Source organism: Cyanistes caeruleus, unplaced genomic scaffold, assembly GCF_971803275.1.
Source record: "Cyanistes caeruleus unplaced genomic scaffold, bCyaCae1.hap1.1 HAP1_SCAFFOLD_78, whole genome shotgun sequence".
Lineage (NCBI taxonomy): Eukaryota > Metazoa > Chordata > Aves > Passeriformes > Paridae > Cyanistes > Cyanistes caeruleus.
In genome coordinates this window covers 2,119,088-2,138,835 of record NW_028255889.1, presented here as the reverse complement: position 1 = coordinate 2,138,835, position 19,748 = coordinate 2,119,088, and the positions used below count along the sequence as shown (strand labels likewise).

Here is a 19,748-nt window from a genome sequence, read left to right as displayed (position 1 = left end):
AGATGGAGCAAAAATGGTCATAAAAATGGACAACTGATCACAAGGTCTCACATTTTTAGAAGTTGAGGTCCATCACCATACTTGGGTTCATGGTCCAATTACAGCTTCAGATGACGAAGCCCTGTCCTTCTTGTTTTCTCTCTTCAGTCCACCCTGGTTTATGCTTTTGGGCCTGAAACTTGTAACAAGTGCCCTTAGTATCAAGCTAGAAAAGGAATTGTTTTGTCTACCTACTCTGTGAAGAGAGCTCACCAACATTTAATATGAAGTTCAAAACTACAAACCTAGGCAGCACAGAATATGAAAAATATGAAAGCTAAAGCTTAAGGCATTACAGCCTGAGGACCTGTGGAATCCAGTAATTGTGGGTGGGAATGAATATTTTTTGGGGGGCATTGAGTGGTTTTGAGGTGACAGATCAAACTCTCTCATCTCCTTGAGTGGCAAAAGATGGAGACAAATACACCAAATAACCCCCAAAACCCTCCCATGTACCTCCCTGAATCCCAGATTCCCTTGAAGCACTAGTAAAAAGTGAGGTTTTAGATGCCTTTGATGAATCTGTTGATTGTTACTCCAATTTTGTAAATTTTAAAGGGATGAAGATGAATCAAAGGAATATTAGAGCCAAAACAAAATCACACCAACACACTGTCTTCCCAATGCAGATCACTGGGAACGTGGGTCATCAGGGCTCTGCCCAGCGTGGGGCCTCTGATGGGGGATGGAGCTGGAGCAGCACATGAAGCTCTTCCTTCACTCGGGGCACTCACAGGGCTTCCCTTAGTGGTGCATCTGTTGGTGTCTGGTCAAGCTACAGCTCTTGGAGAAGCTCTTCCCAAACTGGGGACACTCATAGGGCCTCTCCCCAGTGTGGATGCGCCAGTGCCTGAAGAGGTGGGAGCTTTGCTTGAAGCCCTTCCCGCACTCGGGACAGCGGAAGGGCCTCTCCTCTGTGTGAATCCGCTGGTGCTGGAGGAGACTGGAGCTGGTCTGAAACCTCTTCCCACACTCGGGACACTCGTAGGGCCTCTCCCCAGTGTGGATCATCTGGTGGATGATCAGTTGGGACCTACACCTGAAGGTTATCCCACATTCCCCACACTCATAGGGCCGTTCCTCTGTGTAGATGCGTTTGTGGGTAATGAGGCTGGAGCTCTGGCGGAAGCTCTTCCCACATTCCCCACACTCGTAGGGCCTCTCCCCAGTGTGGATGTGCTGATGGATGACGAGTTGGGAGTTGCAGCTGAAGCCCTTCCCACATTTCCCACACTTGTAGGGCCATTCCCCAGTGTGGATCATTTGGTGGCAGATCAGGCTGTTGCTGTGGCTGAAGCTCTTCCCACACTCCAAGCACTTGTAGCGCTTCTCCCCATCCTGAAGCTGCTCATGGACCACCAGCTCAGAGCCCCGGCTGGATGTCTGGTCACCTTCCCTGCACAGGGTGGATCTTTCCTCCTCAGAGGAAAAGGGGTTTGGAGCCCCTCCTCCTGTGGGATCTCCGAGGCTTTTCCTCCCCATTGGATTCCTGCACTGTGGAGCTGCTCAAAATGGCCTCTTCCATGAGGTTCTGCCCCAGGGATTTGTCCTCCCTGGTCTCCATCCTCAGCTCCTTGTCTGAGGGAGGAAGGACAAGGAGAGGATGGGATTTGCCTCCGTGCCAGAGGGAAGGGGCAGGAGATCCCCCCAGTGCATCCCCGGCAGGACGGCGTCGGCAGCGGGGTTGTCCTGCAGCCGGGGCCATGCTGGGCTGGGAGATGGAGCAGGAGAGAGGGGGAAAGGGGCACTGACTTCCTCCTCACCTGCCTGGGTGTCCTGGGGCATCTTCCTCTTCCTCACAGCCTCCTTCTCCATCCGGACAAGGTTTAGGATTGGGAAATCCTGGTATGGGTAAAATAGGGGAAGAGTAGATTGACTTTGAATGTCTCTCGGTCCAAGACCATCTCTAGAAGTCACCGGTCATCTGGGGCCCATAAAAACCTCCCAAACACCAAAATTCAGCACTGAAATTGCCACCCAGGAGTTCCCCATCTCTGGTCTCTCCCCTTTGGTGTTCAGGGGTTCCTCCCTGTCTCAGCTGCTGGGGGTTACACTTGCACTCAGGTTCCCCTGTCTGCTCAGTCCCTGCCCTTTTCAGGCTACTGGGAGTGCCAGGAATCCAAAAAGTTTCCCCTGTTTCCATCTCCTCATTTAGGGATGATGGGGCTTTTTGGATTCCCATGGCCCCTTCTCCCCTGATGCTCTGCTTTGGAGTGCAGGGGGTCCAAGGATTCCCCCCTGCTCCTCTCCAGGCTGTTGAGGGTCCTGTGAATTTGTGGTTCCTTCTCCTTTCTATGATCTTCCTTTGTCCCTCCTCTTCCATCCCTCCCCCTCCTCCCCCAGGAGCAGTGACAACCTCAGTGACCCATTCCCAAACCCCTCACAGCCCACGGCAGGAGCGGGGATGGAGCCGGGACAGGTCGGGATGGGCAGCGCGGGGCTCTCCGCTGCTCCCACCCGCTGGGAGATTGGGAAAATTGGGGGCAGCAGATCCAACCTGGGGCTGGCTGGGGACCCTGGCTGGGGACTGCCAACCCTTGAGGCTCCTCTGGGGAGATGCGGGAGGGGGGAACACAGAGAGGGCTGGGGGATCCCAGGAGTGGCAGTACTGGCAGGGACTGATTTGTACTGGGATCATCCTGGGATCGTCCTGGCAGTGGCTGAGATTGCACTGGCTGTGTACTGACATCATACTGGGATGATACTGGGAGCAGCTGGGACCATGTCAGGAGAGACTGTGATCACACTGAGGGAGACAGATCTTACTGGGATCATACTGGGATGATACTGGCAGTGAGTAGGAGGCTGCAGGGGGCAATTGAGACCAGGTTGGGGGCAAATGTGATATACTGGGAGTGAATGGGATCGTGCTGAGGCTGACTGGGAGAGTTGAGATCAAATGGGATCATGCTGGAAGGAACTGGGAGAAACTGGGAATATGCCCTGCACTCCCCAGAACCCCAGTATCGCCCCCCATATGTCCCATAAGTGTGCCCCAAACCCTCCAAGATCCCCGAGTGTTCACTCAGCACCCGTTCAGGACCCTCCAAAGCGTCCCTGGATCCCTGAATGCTCCCGACCCCACAGATGCCCCTTCCAGACACGGCTGGGAATTCATCTCCCATCATCCCAGAACACGGCTCCACGCCCAAACCTCCTGCCGTGTCCCCCGCCCAAAAGGGCCCGGTTAGAGCTCCCCAGGTTCCCCCCAAGTGCTCATGAGCCGTATACATTCGCCCCGAGTACCTGCAGCCACAGCTCGGACGCAGAAGTGCTCTCCAAGTGCTTCCCCACACCGCCAAACGCGCCTTCCGAGCCACTTCCTGGACTACAGCTCCCATCATGCTCCGCGGCGCCCATGGAACGCTATTTCTGCCATGACTCCATCTCCCGTCATGCCCCACGCCCCACCGGAATCCACTGGAGATGCGCCTATAACTCCCGTGATGCTCCGCGGCCCCGTTAAACCGTATTATACCGGCGCCTACAACTCCCATCATCCCCCGCGGCCCATAGATTCCCTGTTACAGCCCCCCAAGTGCTCGCCCGGACCCCAAAGTGTCCCCAGACTCCCCTCCCTGACTTCCAAGCGCCCCCCTGGATGCCCAAGTGCTCCCCCAGACCCCGAATTGTCCCACAGAATCCCTAAGTGCCCACCTGGCTCCCCCAAGTGTCCTCCAGACCACCAAGTTCTCTCTAAATTCCCTCCCCAGACCCAAAACTGCCCCAAATGTTCCTCAGAAAAGTTTCGATGGATCCCAAAGTGGTCCCTTTTACCCTGTCTGAGAAAATGATTAAAAAATATGATCAAAGGACTAAAAATAGGTGTAATTAGCATAAAGAGGGATAAATAGTGATCAATTAATTAATGAAGGGAATTGTGGTACTTTGACCAAGGAATGATAATGTTTTTAGTTGCTAAAAATGTATCAATTCTTTCATATAAATATAAAAATTAGGTTCTAAAAATACAGAACAATATTATTATAAAATAATAAAATTTTATTTTTATTAATTAATTAGATTTTAATGATAAAGAAAAATTCTAAAGAGAAATGTTATCAATGTTTTGGGATGTCAGTCCCAGGTGGGCCATGTCAGACATGCTGAGGCTCGGGGTGAGGAGCAGGTTGTCCAAACAGGGGCAGCCTGCAAGGGATTCATTCTTCTCTGTGAGCAGACTGCCTAAGGAGACATTCAGCATCAGGATTGTAAAGAGTAAATCCTGACCTCCTGATCAGTACACAAAGATGTTTTACAGTTTGAACAGTAGAATGTTGTCACTGTAAGGTGCCTTCTTTGTTAATATAGCTCATATTGCGTCATGTTTTTTAAATACCAATGTTGTTGTACCAGCTTTCTTTGCTAAAATATTGTTATAAATGAAATTAGAATTTTGACAACTAGGTCCCTTGGCTTAATGGCAGTTTAATTAAAAATGAATACAATTTACTAAACTGAATAGTAATGTGGTATAAAAGAATGCAGTTTAGTAAAATAATACAGTTTAATAAAAAAATAAAATTTATATATATAATCTACTAGTAATTAAGTATGATTAAAGCATAAGCAAAACCCACCAGGGTACGGAGGCTTCCCACCCTGCCTCACCTTCAAAACAAAGCACTTCAAGCTAAACTCATATACTGTATGCTTATACATATTCATTAATGTTTCCTGTAAGTTTCCTCCTATTTCCGATTTTTCTGACTTAACATCACTTTTCTTCATGGCACATGCCTCACTTGTTGCAATGGTGTCTTCAGTCTTCTTTTGGTGGTCTTTTGGTGAAGGCTTCTCTTCTTCCTCATTGTCCTTTGGATAACCTTACAGGTTTGCATGTGCGTACTAAGCCTTGTGTTATGTTAATCTACTAATTAGCCTTATGTTTACTAATCTTTAGGCCCAATGCCTAAATTTGTTCTAATTTTGGTCCATCTCAAGGCCATTTTGGTCTTGAGACACCATTTATCTTCTAAACTACATCCTGTACCTTAATTTTGACATGTGACATCTGCAAAGGGGTACATCTGCTTTGTAACACTGATTCTTGATTGTTTCTAATAATAACTTTAATAACAGTTACAATTTAGTTAGCACGAACCAATTCCATTTATTACAACTGTAAATACACCTTATATCCTTTTTTATAGGTTTCCATGCTAACGGCCTTGCTTTCTTCCTTGCTATGGATAAACTTGTATTTTCTCTATTTCTTTTTTTGCTACCTCAATTCTTTGGCCTGCAGACCAGTTGCTAAGCCCATCCACATTCAGCTCTTAGTCTTCTGAGGGAAACTTTGAGCACAGTGAGAATCTCCCAGTGTGCAAGAGGGTCCCTGTGTGCCAGCTGCAGCTGGGGCCTCAGCCATCTCCTCTCTCAACAGGTTCCCCTCTGCAGCTTCACAGGAAAGGCCAAACACCTCCTCAGGGACACCTGCACCACACATTTCACATCTACATGCCCATACGTGATGTCCCTGTCACAGCTGCATTACCAGCTTCCTGCTGTGCAGATGCTGCCACCACCCAAAGCAAGGCCCTGTGTCCCTGAAGGGACCCGCCCTGCTCTGTGGCCTGGACTGAAGGTGGGTCCCTCCTGCCAGGGCAGGGCCTGACACAGCTCTTCTGTTCCAATAAAGAGATGGAGCTGTCACCCCAGTGTCTGGCTGGTACCACCAGCAAAGCCCACACAGCACCAGCCCTGGCTGAGCTCCATGTCCAGGAGCAGGCAGGGCTGACCACGGTGTGGGCAGGCAGGAGCCAGGCAGGGGCTGCTGTGACCAGCGGCGGGGCCCTGAGGGGCTGGGGGAGTCTGTGTTGAGTGTCCCTGGGCTGAGGGCACATTTCCTTCAGTGGCATCACCTGGGCCTGGACCTCCTCCAGTGCCATGCCCAGGAAAAGAGGCAACCATCAGGAGCATCTCATGGGACAGAACATGACCAGCAATGTCAGCAGGCAAAACCAAGGTTTTGTTTAGCAATGACCCTTTGATGAAGTCAAAGATTTACAATCAGTCCAGTACAGATTGGAGTACAGATGAGAGAACACTCAGGGGGTACAGCCAAGGCCATGAGGTCACAGCAGTCTCTGGGGTGACAGCAGGCTGAGGTGACAGCAGGCTCTGAGGTCACAGAGGTTCCAGAGCCCCGTGGTTGCACAGCACCACAAGGACCGAGCAGTCAGTCCTTGACCACAGCTGTTGTGGCAGCAGCGGCAGCGGCAGCAGCGGTGCTGACATTGGGACAGCGGTGTCAGGACAGTGGTGGCAGCAAGAGCTGTGGGACTGGAAGTGGGCAACGCACCATGGTCTTTGCTCTGCGCCTCCTCCTCCTGCTCCTCCTGGCAGTGGCCCTGCCTGACAGGGCTGCCCAGGCAGCTCCGTGGCGAGCACGGCGAGCAGGTGAGCCCAGGGCCTGGCTTCCCTTTCCTGAGACAGCACTTCCTTCTCCCTGGGAAGCATTGGGGATGGTTTTCCCCAGGGCTTGAGGGAGGGTTTCCTCTGTGGGAGGGAGAGAGTCCCCAGAGCCCCTGGGCTGGTCCTGCTACCCCACCAGGGATTTTGCACAGGGCCTGTAAAGAGGGTGGAGAGTGACCAGAGCCAGCCCAGAGCTCCCCAGGCCCCTCTGCAGCTTTGGCCATGTCCACTAACATCTGGCTCCCACGGCCTTACCTGACCCCCTTGCAGTGCCCAGTTCCCTAAGGCAGAAGGGGATCCCAGCACACCATGGAATGGTTCTGATCTGTGCTTCCTTCCAGATGAGGGTGGTAGGAAGGCTCCTCCAGCAGCTTGGCTTCATGAAGATTTTCTGCCTCTGGAGCCCCATGCAGGTAAGTTCTCACTGTCCCAACAAGAAATAATCATTGACCACCTGTCATGAACCAGGTGACAGAAGCTTCTGTGGCTGTTGAGTTACAGGTGTGTCTGCATCAAGGACATTTCAAGCTCCTTTTCTGGTTGCTGCACGCAAGCCCAGCTCCCATCACAAGGGTGAGTGGTGTGTCCTTGCTGATCCCACAGGCTTGAGCCCTGGTTCTGTGGGATCCATTCATCTGAAATGGAAATACTTTCTGTTAAGGTTCTCCTAGAGGGAGGAATAAACCCACAGAAGACAAGATGCTTAGTGAACTGGATAGACACTATGGTGGGTCCAAGTCCCTCAGCCTTCTCCTGAGACTCAGCAGCCAGGGGCTTTCTCTGCACATCTGGACACGCCGTTCCTGGCACAGCAGGAAGGGATCCATGGCAGCTTCACTGCCCCCTGCTGCTTTCATGTCCTGCAGGGCTGTTTCCCAGCCTGGCCTGGCTACAGCTTCTCCCCAGCCTCTGCAGGAAGGCATTTGGCATCAGCTGACAGGGAGCCCAAACTGCAGCACAGGCCATGCACACCCTGATATCCCTTGCAATTTCCCAGTCTTGGGGTAGATGTGGAATGGCAGCTCTTTGGAGGTGGGAGGGCCCTGGCATGGCTCCAAAGTTTTGATGGCTTCCTGAACCTTATTCATGACTTGGACAAGTATTGCCTTTTGAAGATGCCACCTTCCTGTTGGGGAACAGCCCCACCTGATCCAGCTGTGGCTCTTCTTTTCCCCAGAGATGAACCCAAAGGCTGTGCTGAAGGCAGCGTTTCCCGGAGGAAGCAGTGGCTCATGGGCAGCCTCTGCTGCAGGAAGGGAGGCCATGCCAGGCACAGTCCCAGGAGGTAATTGCTGTGCCCCTGGGCCTGAGCCCTGCTGAGGCTTGAGATGCCATCTCTGTTGCTTGGCTTTGTGAGCACAGTGCAGAGGAATTATCCTGAGCAGGCTCAGGGCACTCGGCTACTGAGCAGTTCTGCTGAAGTCACTCCATGGGAGACACATCCCAAAACCTGGCAGTGGCTGCAAGGAATGCCCATGGTGGGGAAAGGGCTGAGGGGAGGGTAAATCTCCAGTGTGCCCTGAGAGGGCCTGGCTCTGTCCCCTTGGGCTGGGGGAGCTGTCCCTGCTGAAGGACGGAGGGCAGGAGAGAGGGCAGGAAGGAGGTAGGGATGTCTGTGGCACTGAATGCTGCAGTTTGGCCCAGGGCTTAATGGTTTCCTCTGTGGCAGGGAGAGCCCCTGGGCCCTGGGCTGGTTCTGCTGCCCCACCAGGGATGTTGCACAGGGCCTGCAAAGAAGGTGGAGAGTGTCCAGAGCCAGCCCAGAGCTCCCCAGGCCCCTCTGCAGCTTTGGCCATGTCCACTAACATCTGGCTCCCTTGGCCATCCCCCGACCCCCTTGCAGTGCCCAGTTTCCTAATGCAGAAGGGGGTCCCAGCACACCATGGAATGGTTCTGATCTGTGCTCCTTTCTAGACAAGGGTGGTAGGAAGGCTCCTCCAGCAGCTTGGCTGCATGAAGATTTTAAGCCTCTGGAGCCCCATGCAGGTATGTTCTTACTGTCCCAACAAGAAATAATCATTGACAACCTGTCACAAACCAGGAGACAGAAGCTTCTGTGGCTGTTGAGTTACAGGTGTGTCTGCATCAAGGACATTTCAAGCTCCTTTTCTGGTTGCTGCACGCAAGCCCAGCTCCCATCACAGGGGTGAGTGGTGTGTCCCTGCTGATCCCACAGGCTGAGCCCTGGTTCTATGGGATCCATACATCTGAAATGGAAATACTTTCTGTTAAGGTTCTCCGAGAGGGAGGAACAAACCTACAGAGGATAGTAAGTCGCTGGAGACATCCAAACACATGGATAAGATGTTGAGTGAACTGGAGAGACGCCATAGTGAGTCCATGTCCCTCAGCCTTCTCCTGTGACTCAGCAGCTGGGGGCTTTCTCTGCACATCTGGACATGCTATGGCTGGCACAGCAGGAAGGGATCCATGTCAGCCTCACTGTCCCACTGCTGCTTTCATGGCCAACAGGGCTGTTTCCCAGCCTGGCCTGGCTGCAGCTTCTCCCCAGTCCCTGCAGGAAGGCATTTGGCATCAGCTGACAGGGAGCCCAAACTGCAGCACAGGCCATGCACAGCCAGAGATCCCTTGCAATTTCCCGGTCTTGGGCTAGATCAGGTGTAGGGGCTGTTTGGAGGAGGGAGGGCCCTGGCCAGCCCAAATAACCTGGCCTTTCTCCTGATCCTTAACCATGACTTTAACAAATATTGCCACTTGAACATGCCACCTCCTCAATGGGGAATGGTTCCATCTGATCCAGCTGTGGCTCTTCCTTCCTCCAGAGATGAACCCAAAGGCTGTGCTGAAGGCGGCGTTTCCCGGAGGAAGCAGTGGCTCATGGGCAGCCTCTGCTGCAGGAAGGGAGGCCATGCCAGGCACAGTCCCAGGAGGTAATTGCTGTGCCTCTGGGCCTGAGCCCTGCTGAGGCTTGAGATGTAAATCTCTGCTCCTTGGCAGTGCCTGCCTTTCAGGGATTTTGCACAGAGCATGGAAAAGGTGTTGAGAATGTACAGAGCCAGTCCAGAGCTTTCCTCAGGCCCCTCTGCAGCTTTGGCCATGTCCATTGACATCTGGCTCCCACGGCCTTACGTGACCTCCTTGCAGTGCCCAGTTCCCTAAGGCAGAAAGGGATCCCAGCACACCATGGAATGGTTCTGATCTGTTCTCCCTTCTAGATTGGGATGGTGACATGGAGCATCTGGAAGTGCTGGTAAATGGCGGTTTGAAGACCTTGCCAGATGCTGGAGGCAAGTTCTCAATGTCCCTTTCCGCACAGAACAATCCGTGTCAAGGTGGCAAAAGCTCACTCATGTGCCATTTCCCTCAAAAGTCTGAAGGTTGACGGATTCTGGAAACCTTGCCCTGCTCCCTTCTGGAGCCCTGAGTGATCCCACAGCATTGCTGTCAGTGAGAGGAAGGAGCATTTAGCTGTCGATCCTCTTCCTGTGTGTAATGCCAGTGTCTCCTTCCGTGTGCTCTGTACAGCCACGGAGAAGAGCAGAGAGGGAAGGGCTGGGCTCAGGGCTGTGCCCTGGGGCTCTGCCTTGTGTGGCTCCTTTCTGGCCCCAGGGAACCTGAGATGCTCCTGCTCCAGCTGCCAAGCCCTGGCCCTGCTTGAGGCTCAGTTCAGAGCTGCTGGCAGCTCCAGGGAGTCCTTTCTCCCCTGACTGCCGTGCAAGGGGCTCCTTCCATCCCACTGTGGGCCCACTGCAGGCACGTGGTCCCCCTGCCCTTGCTACTGAGTTGAAAGCAGAGATGAGGAAGTGCCTTGGAGGGCAGCAGTCACCTGGGTGTACTCACTGCCACTCCAGCCTGAAGAAGAATCTTCAGCAGTGTCACGGGAGTTGTTCTGTCCTGACTTTCTTTGCAGATGAACCTGATGATGAAGATGATCCGGATTACCAATCCATATCAGTTACTGAGCCTGATGATGAGGAAGATTCTGAGGGTAGGTCAAGGCCTTTCCCCCTGGGAGAGCCGCCAGCTCAGAGCCCAAGGGTCGGCCAGGGTGGCATCTCTGCAGGTGCCAGGACAGAGCCGTGCATGGTTGTGCCCTCACCCTGCGTGATCCTCTCACTGCTCCTGTGGCTCAGTGCTGCCTGTGCAGATCAGCAGACATGACTGAAGCTTCTGTGGCTGTTGAGTTATAGGTGTGTCTGCAGGGAGGACTTTCCCAGCTCCTGAGCTAAATTCTGCCAGCAAGCCCAGCTCCCATCGCTGGGGTGTGTGGTGCCTCCCTGCTGATCCCACAGGCTGACCACTGGTTCTGTGGGATCCATTCCTGGGAAATGCAAATACTTTATATAATGGTCCCCTGAGAAAGAAGGACAAACCTATAGGAGATAGTAATGTAGCAATGGGGGAACTCAAATACCTGGACATAATCCTGAATGATCTGGAGGGACGCCATGGTGGGTCCATGTCCCTCAGCCTCCTCCTGACACTCAGCAGCCAGGGGCTTTCTCTGCACATCTGGACACGCCGTGCCCGGTACAGCAGGAAGGGATCCATGGCAGCCTTGCTGCCCCACTGCTGCTTTCATGGCCTACAGGGCTGTTTCCCAGCCTGGCCTGGCTGCAGCTTCTCCCCAGCCTCTGCAGGAAAGCATTTGGCATCAGGTGACAGGGAACCCAAACTGCACCATGGGCCACGCACACCTTGAGATCCCCTGAAAATTTCCAGTCTCAGGCTAGTTCAGGTTTAGGGTCTGTTTGGAAGAGGGGTGGCCCTGGAGCATTTCCAAAACCGTGGGCATTTTCCTGATCCTTATCCATGTCTTTGACAAGTATTGCCTGGAGAAGACCAGCACAGCACAGAGAAATTGTGCCATTCGAGCTCAGGGGGTTGAGCAGTCTTGTGCCAAGGGGTGGCAAGGTGCCTGCAGGCCCCAGCTCTGGGGGAAACAGAGAGCGTCCTGGCTGTATCCAGCGTGCTGCCAGCTCAGCAGTGGAGCACAGCACAGGCTCACGCTGCCCATTGCTCCCACAGATGCAGCTGGCACCACAGCACATGCTCAGAAGATCTGGGAGAGCATGAGAAGAGTTTTCTACCAGGGAACAGATGGTTTGATTAAGTTAATGGCCATTGTGGCTGGTGGAGCAGTTTTCCTGATGATGTGCTGTGCCGGAATCTGGTATTGCCAGAAGGGAAAACGGTGAGTGTTTTGCAATCTCGGCCTCAAACAGCTTCTTGAAAGGCTGCTCATAGTCAGGAAACATTCCCAGTGAGGCTGCTGTGCACTTGTGGGTAATCAGTGGTTGCCCAAATAACTCTGCTGAGAGTTATGCTGCTGCCCAGGCCTTTCATTGGCCTCTTAATTGCTGGGCCTTGTCCTGGGGAGCCTGCTGGGGCTGCAGCCAGTGCTGGCTCCCACTGAGGCTGCCTGGCCAAGAGCAGCCCCAGGAGCAGCAGGCAGAGGCAAAGCAAGGTGGGCAGGAGAAAGAGCGGGGATGAGATTGCCCTTGAAAGGCAGAGGCGCTCTGGGGCCCGCTCCTGGCCAGGGACCCTGCCCAGAGCCATCCCCTGCTCGCCGGGGCCTTGAGGGGCAGCTGTCCAGCTGGGCCAAGCTGTGCCAGCAGCTCCAGCCCTGCTGGGGAGCCTTGGTCGCTCTGGGCCCTGCTGTGCAGGAGGGTCCCTGAGTGCAAGCGGTAGCTGGGGGCCTCAGCCACCTCCTCTCTCCACAGGAGCACCTCTGCAGCTTCAGAAGAGCAGCCAAAGATTCCAGTGTCTGAGAAGCTGACCTGTTATCCTCGCTCTTCACATCTCTCCCCATCTGCTGTGCTGCGGCTGCAACCCCATCTTGAGGGCATCCCAAGACGCACACCTCCCAAGCGAGACCCTCTGCCCCTGAGCCCCCTGGCCCTGTTCCCTGGCCAGGACTGAAATTGGGCAGCCCCTGTCCACCAGAGCAGGGGTTGGCCCATGTTTTTTGTTCAAACAAAGAGATGGAGCTCTCACCCCAGTGTCTGGCTGGTACCACCAGCAAAGCCCACACAGCACCAGCCCCGGCTGAGCTCCATGTCCAGGAGCAGGCAGGGCTGACCATGGTGTGGGCAGGCAGGAGCCAGGCAGGGGCTGCTGTGACCAGCGGTGGGGCCCTGAGGGGCTGGGGGAGCCCGTGCTGAGCGTCCCTGGGCTGAGGGCACATTTCCTTCAGTGGCATCACCTGGGCCTGCACCTCATGAGGCACACAGGGAAAATTTGGGCTCTCTCCTAAGGTGTGCAGGGATTCCCCAGGAGGAGTGCAGTGGGGTTAAACTGAGAGGGTTTTTTACTCTTCTCAGCACAGCAAAGGGGACAGTCTTGGCCAAGGTTTTGCAGAGCTGGGAGGAAGCCTCTTGTGAGCCCTTGGGCCCGGCCTGTGGGCACAGCGGGCAGGTGGAGCCCATCCCTTGAGGCCAGTCCGGGCTGCTCGGGCCAGGCTGGGCCGGGTGAGCCGGGCCATTCTCTGGGGCACAGGAGGCACCCAGGGCTATAACTGGGGCCGTGGCTTTTCAGCCTGAAGGGAGGCTGGCTCTGTTGGTTCAGAGGGCACAGCATAGATCCCAGTTACCTTTGTAAACCTGCTGGGGAAGTGTTGAGGGCAGAGAGTTCCAACCCTTCTCACTGGGAAGCTGGGCTGATGCTGTGGGGTTTTTTAATTTTTTGCCCTCTAAATTTGTGTCCTGGGAGAGGATTAAGTTTGCTTGCTCTCAGTAAGCCCCTTTTCTTCTTGGTGCTGTTGTAAATGAAATTAAAATCAGACAACTAGAACTATTGAGTTAACAGCAATTAAATAACAAGGGAAAAAAATATACAATTTAGTGAATTGAATGTCCTGGTTTAGGGCAAATTTGGGAGAAAACCTCCAGTGGGGATCCCCCCCGGGAAGCAAACCCATGCGGCCCTTTTCCCCCCACCCCCCAACCAGTTCGGGAAGAGATTTCTCTGAGAGAAGTGGAAAAAACCTGTTTATTTCACAGGCACAGCACTACCCAGCACAAAAATTAATGATATCAAATTACAAAACCTCTCGCCCTTCAGAAGAGATGACAAACTCCAGAGGGTCTCTTTCCTGTGGGCGTTCGCTCTGTTATCAGTCCCTCTGGTGCTGGAAAATGCCGCTGCCCAAGCTGGGCTCCCGGTAGTCCACGGGGGCAAGCTCCCGGTGCTCCCCCGAGTCCCCAGTTCAGAGCAGGTTTGATTCAGAAAATTCAGATTTTCTTTTTCAGAAAAAGGGAAAGAAAACAGTCCAGGAAGACCTCTCTGCTCTGGCTAGTTGGAAAGCCAAGGCGATCTGTGTCTTGTTGTCTGTCTGTGCTGTAGTCAAAACTCCCGATGCGGGGGGAGCAAGTACAGTCTGATAACAGACTTGGTGCTTCTTTTCCACTCACTTTTACTCTCAGATGGAATTTTAAGAATAAAAAACCTGTGTCTGGGTTAGGTGGACAAATGGGGATACAATTTAACATCATAATCAACCCAGGACATTCCACCCCTTATCCCCATATCATCGACTTACTGACAAAACTAACATTCCAACTCTGCACACATTTACATACATAGAAACTTCCCCTCCGTTCCACCCAAAAAATACAAGCAATATATCCATCATGCCCCTGTCAAGCCCCACAACAAGCTACTGAATCCAGACCCCCCACGCTGGAGAGCTGCAGGATTCCCCACTCTCTCTTTTTACTCACTCAAAACACCATCTTTCACCTGCTCATACCTTCAACACTTACACATTTCCTTCTGTTTCATGTCTGCATGGTTTAATGTACAGACAATGGCAGTAACCTTTTACCCAATGATCAGGTCTCCCTGAGGTACACATCATGTTGTTCCATCTCTCTGCATTATCCACCATGTACAACCTGGTCCTTGAGCAAAGACAACCCCACGAATGGGTTTATCTGTGCCCGAGGTAGAATTGACCCAAACTGTCTTCCCTAGCAGACCTCTGACATGTACCACTGGGACTTTGTCTCCGTCTACTACATGTAAAGACTCAGACTGGGCAGGACCTGCTCAGTTGGTGGAACCTCTGGTGTTGACTAACCAGGTGGCCTTTGCTAGATGTTGCTCCCAGTTTTTAAAAGATCCTCCACCCAGTGCCTTTAAGGTGATTTTTAATAGTCCATTGTACCTCTCCACCTTCCCAGCAGCAGGTGCATGGTAGGGGATATGGTACACCCACTCAATGCCATGTTCCCTAGCCCAGCTGTTTATAAGGCTGTTCTTGAAATGAGTCCCATTGTCTGACTCAATCCTCTCAGGGGTGCCATGCCTCCAAAGGACCTGCTTTTCAAGTCCCAGGATGGTGTTCTGGGCAGTGGCATGAGGCACAGGGTAGGTTTCCAACCATCCTGTGGTACCTTCTACCATCGTGAGCACGTAGCGCTTGCCTTGGCGGGTTTGGGGCAGTGTGATGTAGTCAATCTGCCAGGCCTCCCCATACTTGTATCTGGACCATCGCCCACCGTACCAGAGGGGCTTCAACCGCTTGGCCTGTTTGATCGCAGCACACATCTCACAGTCATGAATAACCTGGGAAATGCTGTCCATGGTTAAATCCACCCCTCGGTCTCGTGCCCACTTATAGGTGGCATCTCTACCCTGATGACCTGAGGCATCATGAGCCCATCGGGCTAGGAACAACTCTCCCTTATGTTCCCAATCCAAATCTATTTTTGACACTTGTATCTTTGCAGCCTGATCTACCTGCTTATTATTTTGGTGTTCCTCATTAGCTCTACTCTTGGGGACATGGGCATCTACGTGGCGGACTTTCACTGGTAGTCTCCTTACTCTAGCAGCAATATCTTTCCACTCTTTAGCAGCCCAAATTGGTTTTCCTCTACGCTGCCAATTAGCCTCTTTCCACCTCTCCAACCATCCCCACAGAGCATTGGCCACCATCTATGAATCCGTGTAGAGATAGAGCTTTGGCCACTTCTCTCTTTCAGCAATGTCCAGGGCCAGTTGAACAGCTTTGAGTTCCGCAAGTTGACTTGATCCACCTTCTCCTTCAGTGGCCTCTGCGACCTGTCCTGTGGGGATCCATACGGCTGCTTTCCACTTCTGGTTCATCCCTACAACGCGACAGGAACCATCAGTGAAAAGAGCGTAGCGTGTTTCTTCTGCTGGCAGCTGGTTATATGGTGGAGCTTCTTCAGCCCTTGCTACTTCCTCTTGTTCTTCATCTGTGAGACCAAAATTTTCACCTTCAGGCCAGTTTGTAATTATTTCCAAAATCCCAGGGCGGTTCAGTTTACCAATATGGGCGCGCTGCGTGATAAGAGCAATCCACTTGCTCCATGTGGCACTGGTTGCATGATGGGTGGAAGGAACCTTTCCCTTGATCATCCATTCTAGCACCGGTAGTCGGGGTGCCAGGAGGAGTTGGGCTTCAGTGCCAATCACTTCTGAGGCAGCTTGGACTCCTTCATAGGCTGCTAAAATTTCTTTTTCTGTTGGGGTGTAATGGGCTTCGGACCCTCTGTGGCTTCTACTCCAAAATCCTAGTGGTCGGCCTCGAGTCTCACCAGACACCTTCTGCCAAAGGCTCCAGGACAGACCATGGCTCCCAGCTGCAGAGTAGAGCATGTTCTTCACATCTGGTCCTGTTCTGACTGGGCCAAGGGCTACTGCATGGGCAATCTCCTGCTTGATCTGAGCAAAGGCTTGTTGCTGCTCAGGGCCCCAATGGAAATTATTCTTCTTCCAAGTGACCAGGTAAAGAGGGCTCACAATCTGACTGTATTCAGGAATATGCATTCTCCAAAACCCTATGGCACCTAAGAAAGCTTGTGTTTCCTTCTTATTAGTTGGTGGAGACATTGGTGTAATTTTGTTAATGACATCAGTAGGAATCTGATGCCGCCCATCTTGCCACTTCACCCCCAGGAACTGAATCTCACGAGCTGGTCCCTTAACTTTGCTCTTCTTGATGGCAAAACCAGATTCCAGGAGGATCTGGATGATTTTCTCTCCTTTCTCAAACACTTCTGCTGCTGTGTTCCCCCACACAATGATGTCATCTATGTACTGTAGATGTTCTGGAGCCTCACCCTTTTCCAGGCCAGCCTGGATCAGTCCATGGCAGATGGTGGGGCTGTGCTTCCATCCCTGGGGCAGTCGGTTCCAGGTGTACTGCACTCCCCTCCACGTGAAGGCAAACTGAGGCCTGCATTCTGCTGCCAGGGGAATGGAGAAAAATGCATTGGAAATGTCAGTAGTGGCGTACCACTTTGCTGCCTTGGACTCCAGCTCGTACTTGAGCTCCAGCATGTCCAGCACGGCAGCGCTCAGCGGTGGAGTCACTTCATTCAATGCACGATAGTCCACAGTCAATCTCCATTCTCCTTCAGATTTACGCACAGGCCAGATGGGGCTGTTGAAGGGTGAGTGGGTTTTGCTGACCACCCCTTGGCTCTCCAGCTCTCTCGTGCCCCACGTTGGGCGCCAATGAATGTATTTGTCCTGGTTTAGGGCAAATTTGGGAGAAAACCTCCAGTGGGGCTCCCCCCCGGGAAGCAAACCCATACGGCCCTTTTCCCCCCACCCCACAACCGGTTCGGGAAGAGATTTCTCTGAGAGAAGTGGAAAAAACCTGTTTATTTCACAGGCACAGCACTACCCAGCACAAGAATGAACAATATCAAATTACAAAACCTCTCGCCATTCAGAAGAGATGACAAAATTCAGAGGGTCTCTTTCCTGTGGGTGTTCGCTCTGTTATCAGTCCCTCTGGTGCTGGAAAATGCCGCTGCCCAAGCTGGGCTCTCGGTAGTCCACGGGGGCAAGCTCCCAGTGCTCCCCCGAGTCCCCAGTTCAGAGCAGGTTCGACTCAGAAAATTCAGATTTTCTTTTTCAGAAAAAGGGAAAGAAAACAGTCCAGGAAGACCTCTCTTCTCCGGCTAGTTGGAAAGCCAAGGCGATCTGTGTCTTGTTGTCTGTCTGTGCTGTAGTCAAAACTCCCGACATGGGGGGAGCAAGTACAGTCTGATAACAGACCCGGTGCTTCTTTTCCACTCACTTTTACTCTCAGATGGAATTTTAAGAATACAGAACCTGTGTCTGGGTTAGGTGGACGAATGGGGATACAATTTAACATCATAATCAACCCGGGACACAAGGGAAAAAAATATACCATTTAGTGAATTGAATACAAGGATGCAATATAATAAAATAATACTATTTAGTGGATTGAATAGAAATTTGGTATAAAAGGAAAACAATTCAGTAAAAGAGTACAATTTAGTGAATATCTTCATATATATATATATATATGTGAATATAATTTGCTAGTAATTGAGTATGATTAAAGCATGAGCAAAACTGACTGGGGTATGGGCAGGGCTTCTCACCCTGCCTCACGTACCAAAACAAAGCAATTCAAACTAACCTTATATACTGTATGCTTATACATATTCATTCATGTTTCCCCTAAGTCTCCTCCTGTTTTTGATTCTTTAATTTTACATCACTATTCTTCATGGCGCAAGCCTCACTTGTTGCTAGGGGGTCTTCAGTCTCCTTTTGATGGTATTTTGGATGAAGGCTTACGCTCATCCTCATTGTCCTCTGGATAATCTTACAGGTTTTGCATGTGTACTAAGTGTTATGTAAATAAGCACTGTGTTCCACTAATTAGTCTTACACTTCATAATCTTCAGGCCTATGCCTAAAGTTGTTCCAACTTTATCCATCTCAAGGTTGATTTCTTCTTGGGACACCACTTACCTCAAAACTACATCCTGTACCTTAATTTCAACACGTAACATCTGCAAAGGGGTACATCTGCCTTGTATCACCAATTCCCTTGATTGCTTCTAATAATAACTTTCCAAATAGTTACAATTTAGTTAGCACAAATCATTTCCATTTATTACGCTCCCCAAATTCCACTCCCAACATCTCCCCCGCTTCCAGCTCAGGATGGTGCCCTGATGAGACCCCTCCCCAAATCCCACCCCCAAGACACCTCCCCATCGCTGGAAAATCCCCCAAATCTCACTCCAAAATCGGAAATCCTCCCTGAGACCCCTCCCCAAATTCAGGCCTCCCCAAAATGCCCCTCCTCACTGGGATTAGGACCTCTCCCCATCAATGGAAATTCCCCCAAAAGACAAAAAATCCTCCCCAAATCCCCTTCCCAAAATCAGAACTCCACCAGGACCCCTGAATTTCCCCCCAAAACCACCAAATTTCCCCCCCAAATCCCCAATTTTTTTCCCCAAATCCCAAATCCTCTCCCTAAAAACCCCAAAGTTCTCCCCAAAGCCCCTAACTTCCTCCCCAAACACCCAAATGTTAGAAAAAAATCCTTAAATTCTTGCCCTAAAACTCCAAAATTCCCCCCAGGACCTTCAGAGTTTCACCCCAAAACCCCAAATTTCCCCCTGAACCCCCAAATTTCTCTAATTCCACCCCAAATCCTGGGAGAACTCCCCAAAAACCAGCAAGCCTTCCCAAAACCTCCACCAAAATTGCAACACTCTCCCCAAAAATCACCAAAAATCTGAGAACATAAATTTTTTCACGCCGCGGGTGGGGGGAGAAACACCAGAAATCTCAGGATTTTTCCCGTTTTTTTGGGGAGTGGGGTCTCCCTGTTTCCTGTCCCCCCAGGTGACCCCACCCCAAAATTCCTGCCCCTTGGCCCCCCAAATTAAGTGTAAATAAATAAAAAGATGAAAAAAGGAAAAAAAAAAAAGGGGGGGGGGGGAGGTAAAAAAAAAAAAAAGCCAGAAAAAAAATTAAAAAAATATTTTCTCACCTCAGTTTGGGGGGAGGGGGATGGAGGAAATATTGGGGAAGGGGGTGAACCTCCAGAAAAAAAAAAATTGAGGGACCCCCCGTGTCCTGGGTTGATTATGATGTTAAATTGTATCCCCATTCGTCCACCTAACCCAGACACAGATTTTGTATTCTAAAAATTCCATCTAAGAGTAAAAGTGAGTGGAAAAGAAGCACCGGGTCTGTTATCAGACTGTACTTGCTCCCCCCACATCGGGAGTTTTGACTACAGCACAGACAGACAACAAGACACAGATCGCCTTGGCTTTCCAACTAGCCGGAGCAGAGAGGTCTTCCTGGACTGTTTTCTTTCCCTTTTTCTGAAACGAATCGAACCTGCTCTGGACTGGGGACTCGGGGGAGCACCGGGAGCTTGCACTCGTGGACTACCGGGAGCCCAGCCTGGGCAGCGGCATTTTCCAGCGCCAGAGGGACTGATAACAGAGCGAACACCCACAGGAAAGAGACCCTCTGAATTTTGTCATCTCTTCTGAAGGGCGAGAGGTTTT

General features: G+C 51.7%; 2 protein-coding genes and 1 pseudogene across 3 annotated transcripts in view; 2 read left to right on the top strand and 1 right to left on the bottom strand.

Annotated features, from left to right (window-relative positions):
- LOC147646837 (uncharacterized) overlaps positions 1 to 19,748 on the bottom strand; it is a 410,249-nt gene that overhangs the window by 29,117 nt on the left and 361,384 nt on the right. The window contains 1 exon segment of the mRNA XM_086872957.1: positions 810 to 1,300. Coding sequence (XP_086729083.1) covers positions 810 to 1,300 — 491 coding nt within the window.
- LOC147646848 (uncharacterized) overlaps positions 1 to 19,748 on the top strand; it is a 108,572-nt gene that overhangs the window by 22,028 nt on the left and 66,796 nt on the right. The window contains exons 2-12 of one of the 2 annotated variants that reach the window (XM_086872914.1): positions 6,302 to 6,441; positions 6,798 to 6,869; positions 6,958 to 7,029; positions 7,118 to 7,183; positions 7,634 to 7,741; positions 8,371 to 8,602; positions 8,690 to 8,788; positions 9,240 to 9,347; positions 9,633 to 9,704; positions 10,328 to 10,405; positions 11,446 to 11,611. In XM_086872914.1, coding sequence (XP_086729040.1) covers positions 6,345 to 6,441; positions 6,798 to 6,869; positions 6,958 to 7,029; positions 7,118 to 7,183; positions 7,634 to 7,741; positions 8,371 to 8,602; positions 8,690 to 8,726 — 684 coding nt within the window. In that variant the 5' untranslated portion in view covers positions 6,302 to 6,344 and the 3' untranslated portion in view covers positions 8,727 to 8,788; positions 9,240 to 9,347; positions 9,633 to 9,704; positions 10,328 to 10,405; positions 11,446 to 11,611. Of the gene's footprint in view, positions 1 to 6,201; positions 6,442 to 6,797; positions 6,870 to 6,957; positions 7,030 to 7,117; positions 7,184 to 7,633; positions 7,742 to 8,370; positions 8,603 to 8,689; positions 8,789 to 9,239; positions 9,348 to 9,632; positions 9,705 to 10,327; positions 10,406 to 11,445; positions 11,612 to 19,748 lie in introns of those variants that run through there. The other variant, XM_086872915.1, reaches the window with a different exon arrangement.
- Positions 10,814 to 19,748, top strand: part of LOC147646849 (serine/threonine-protein kinase pim-1-like) — a 43,481-nt pseudogene continuing 34,546 nt past the window's right edge.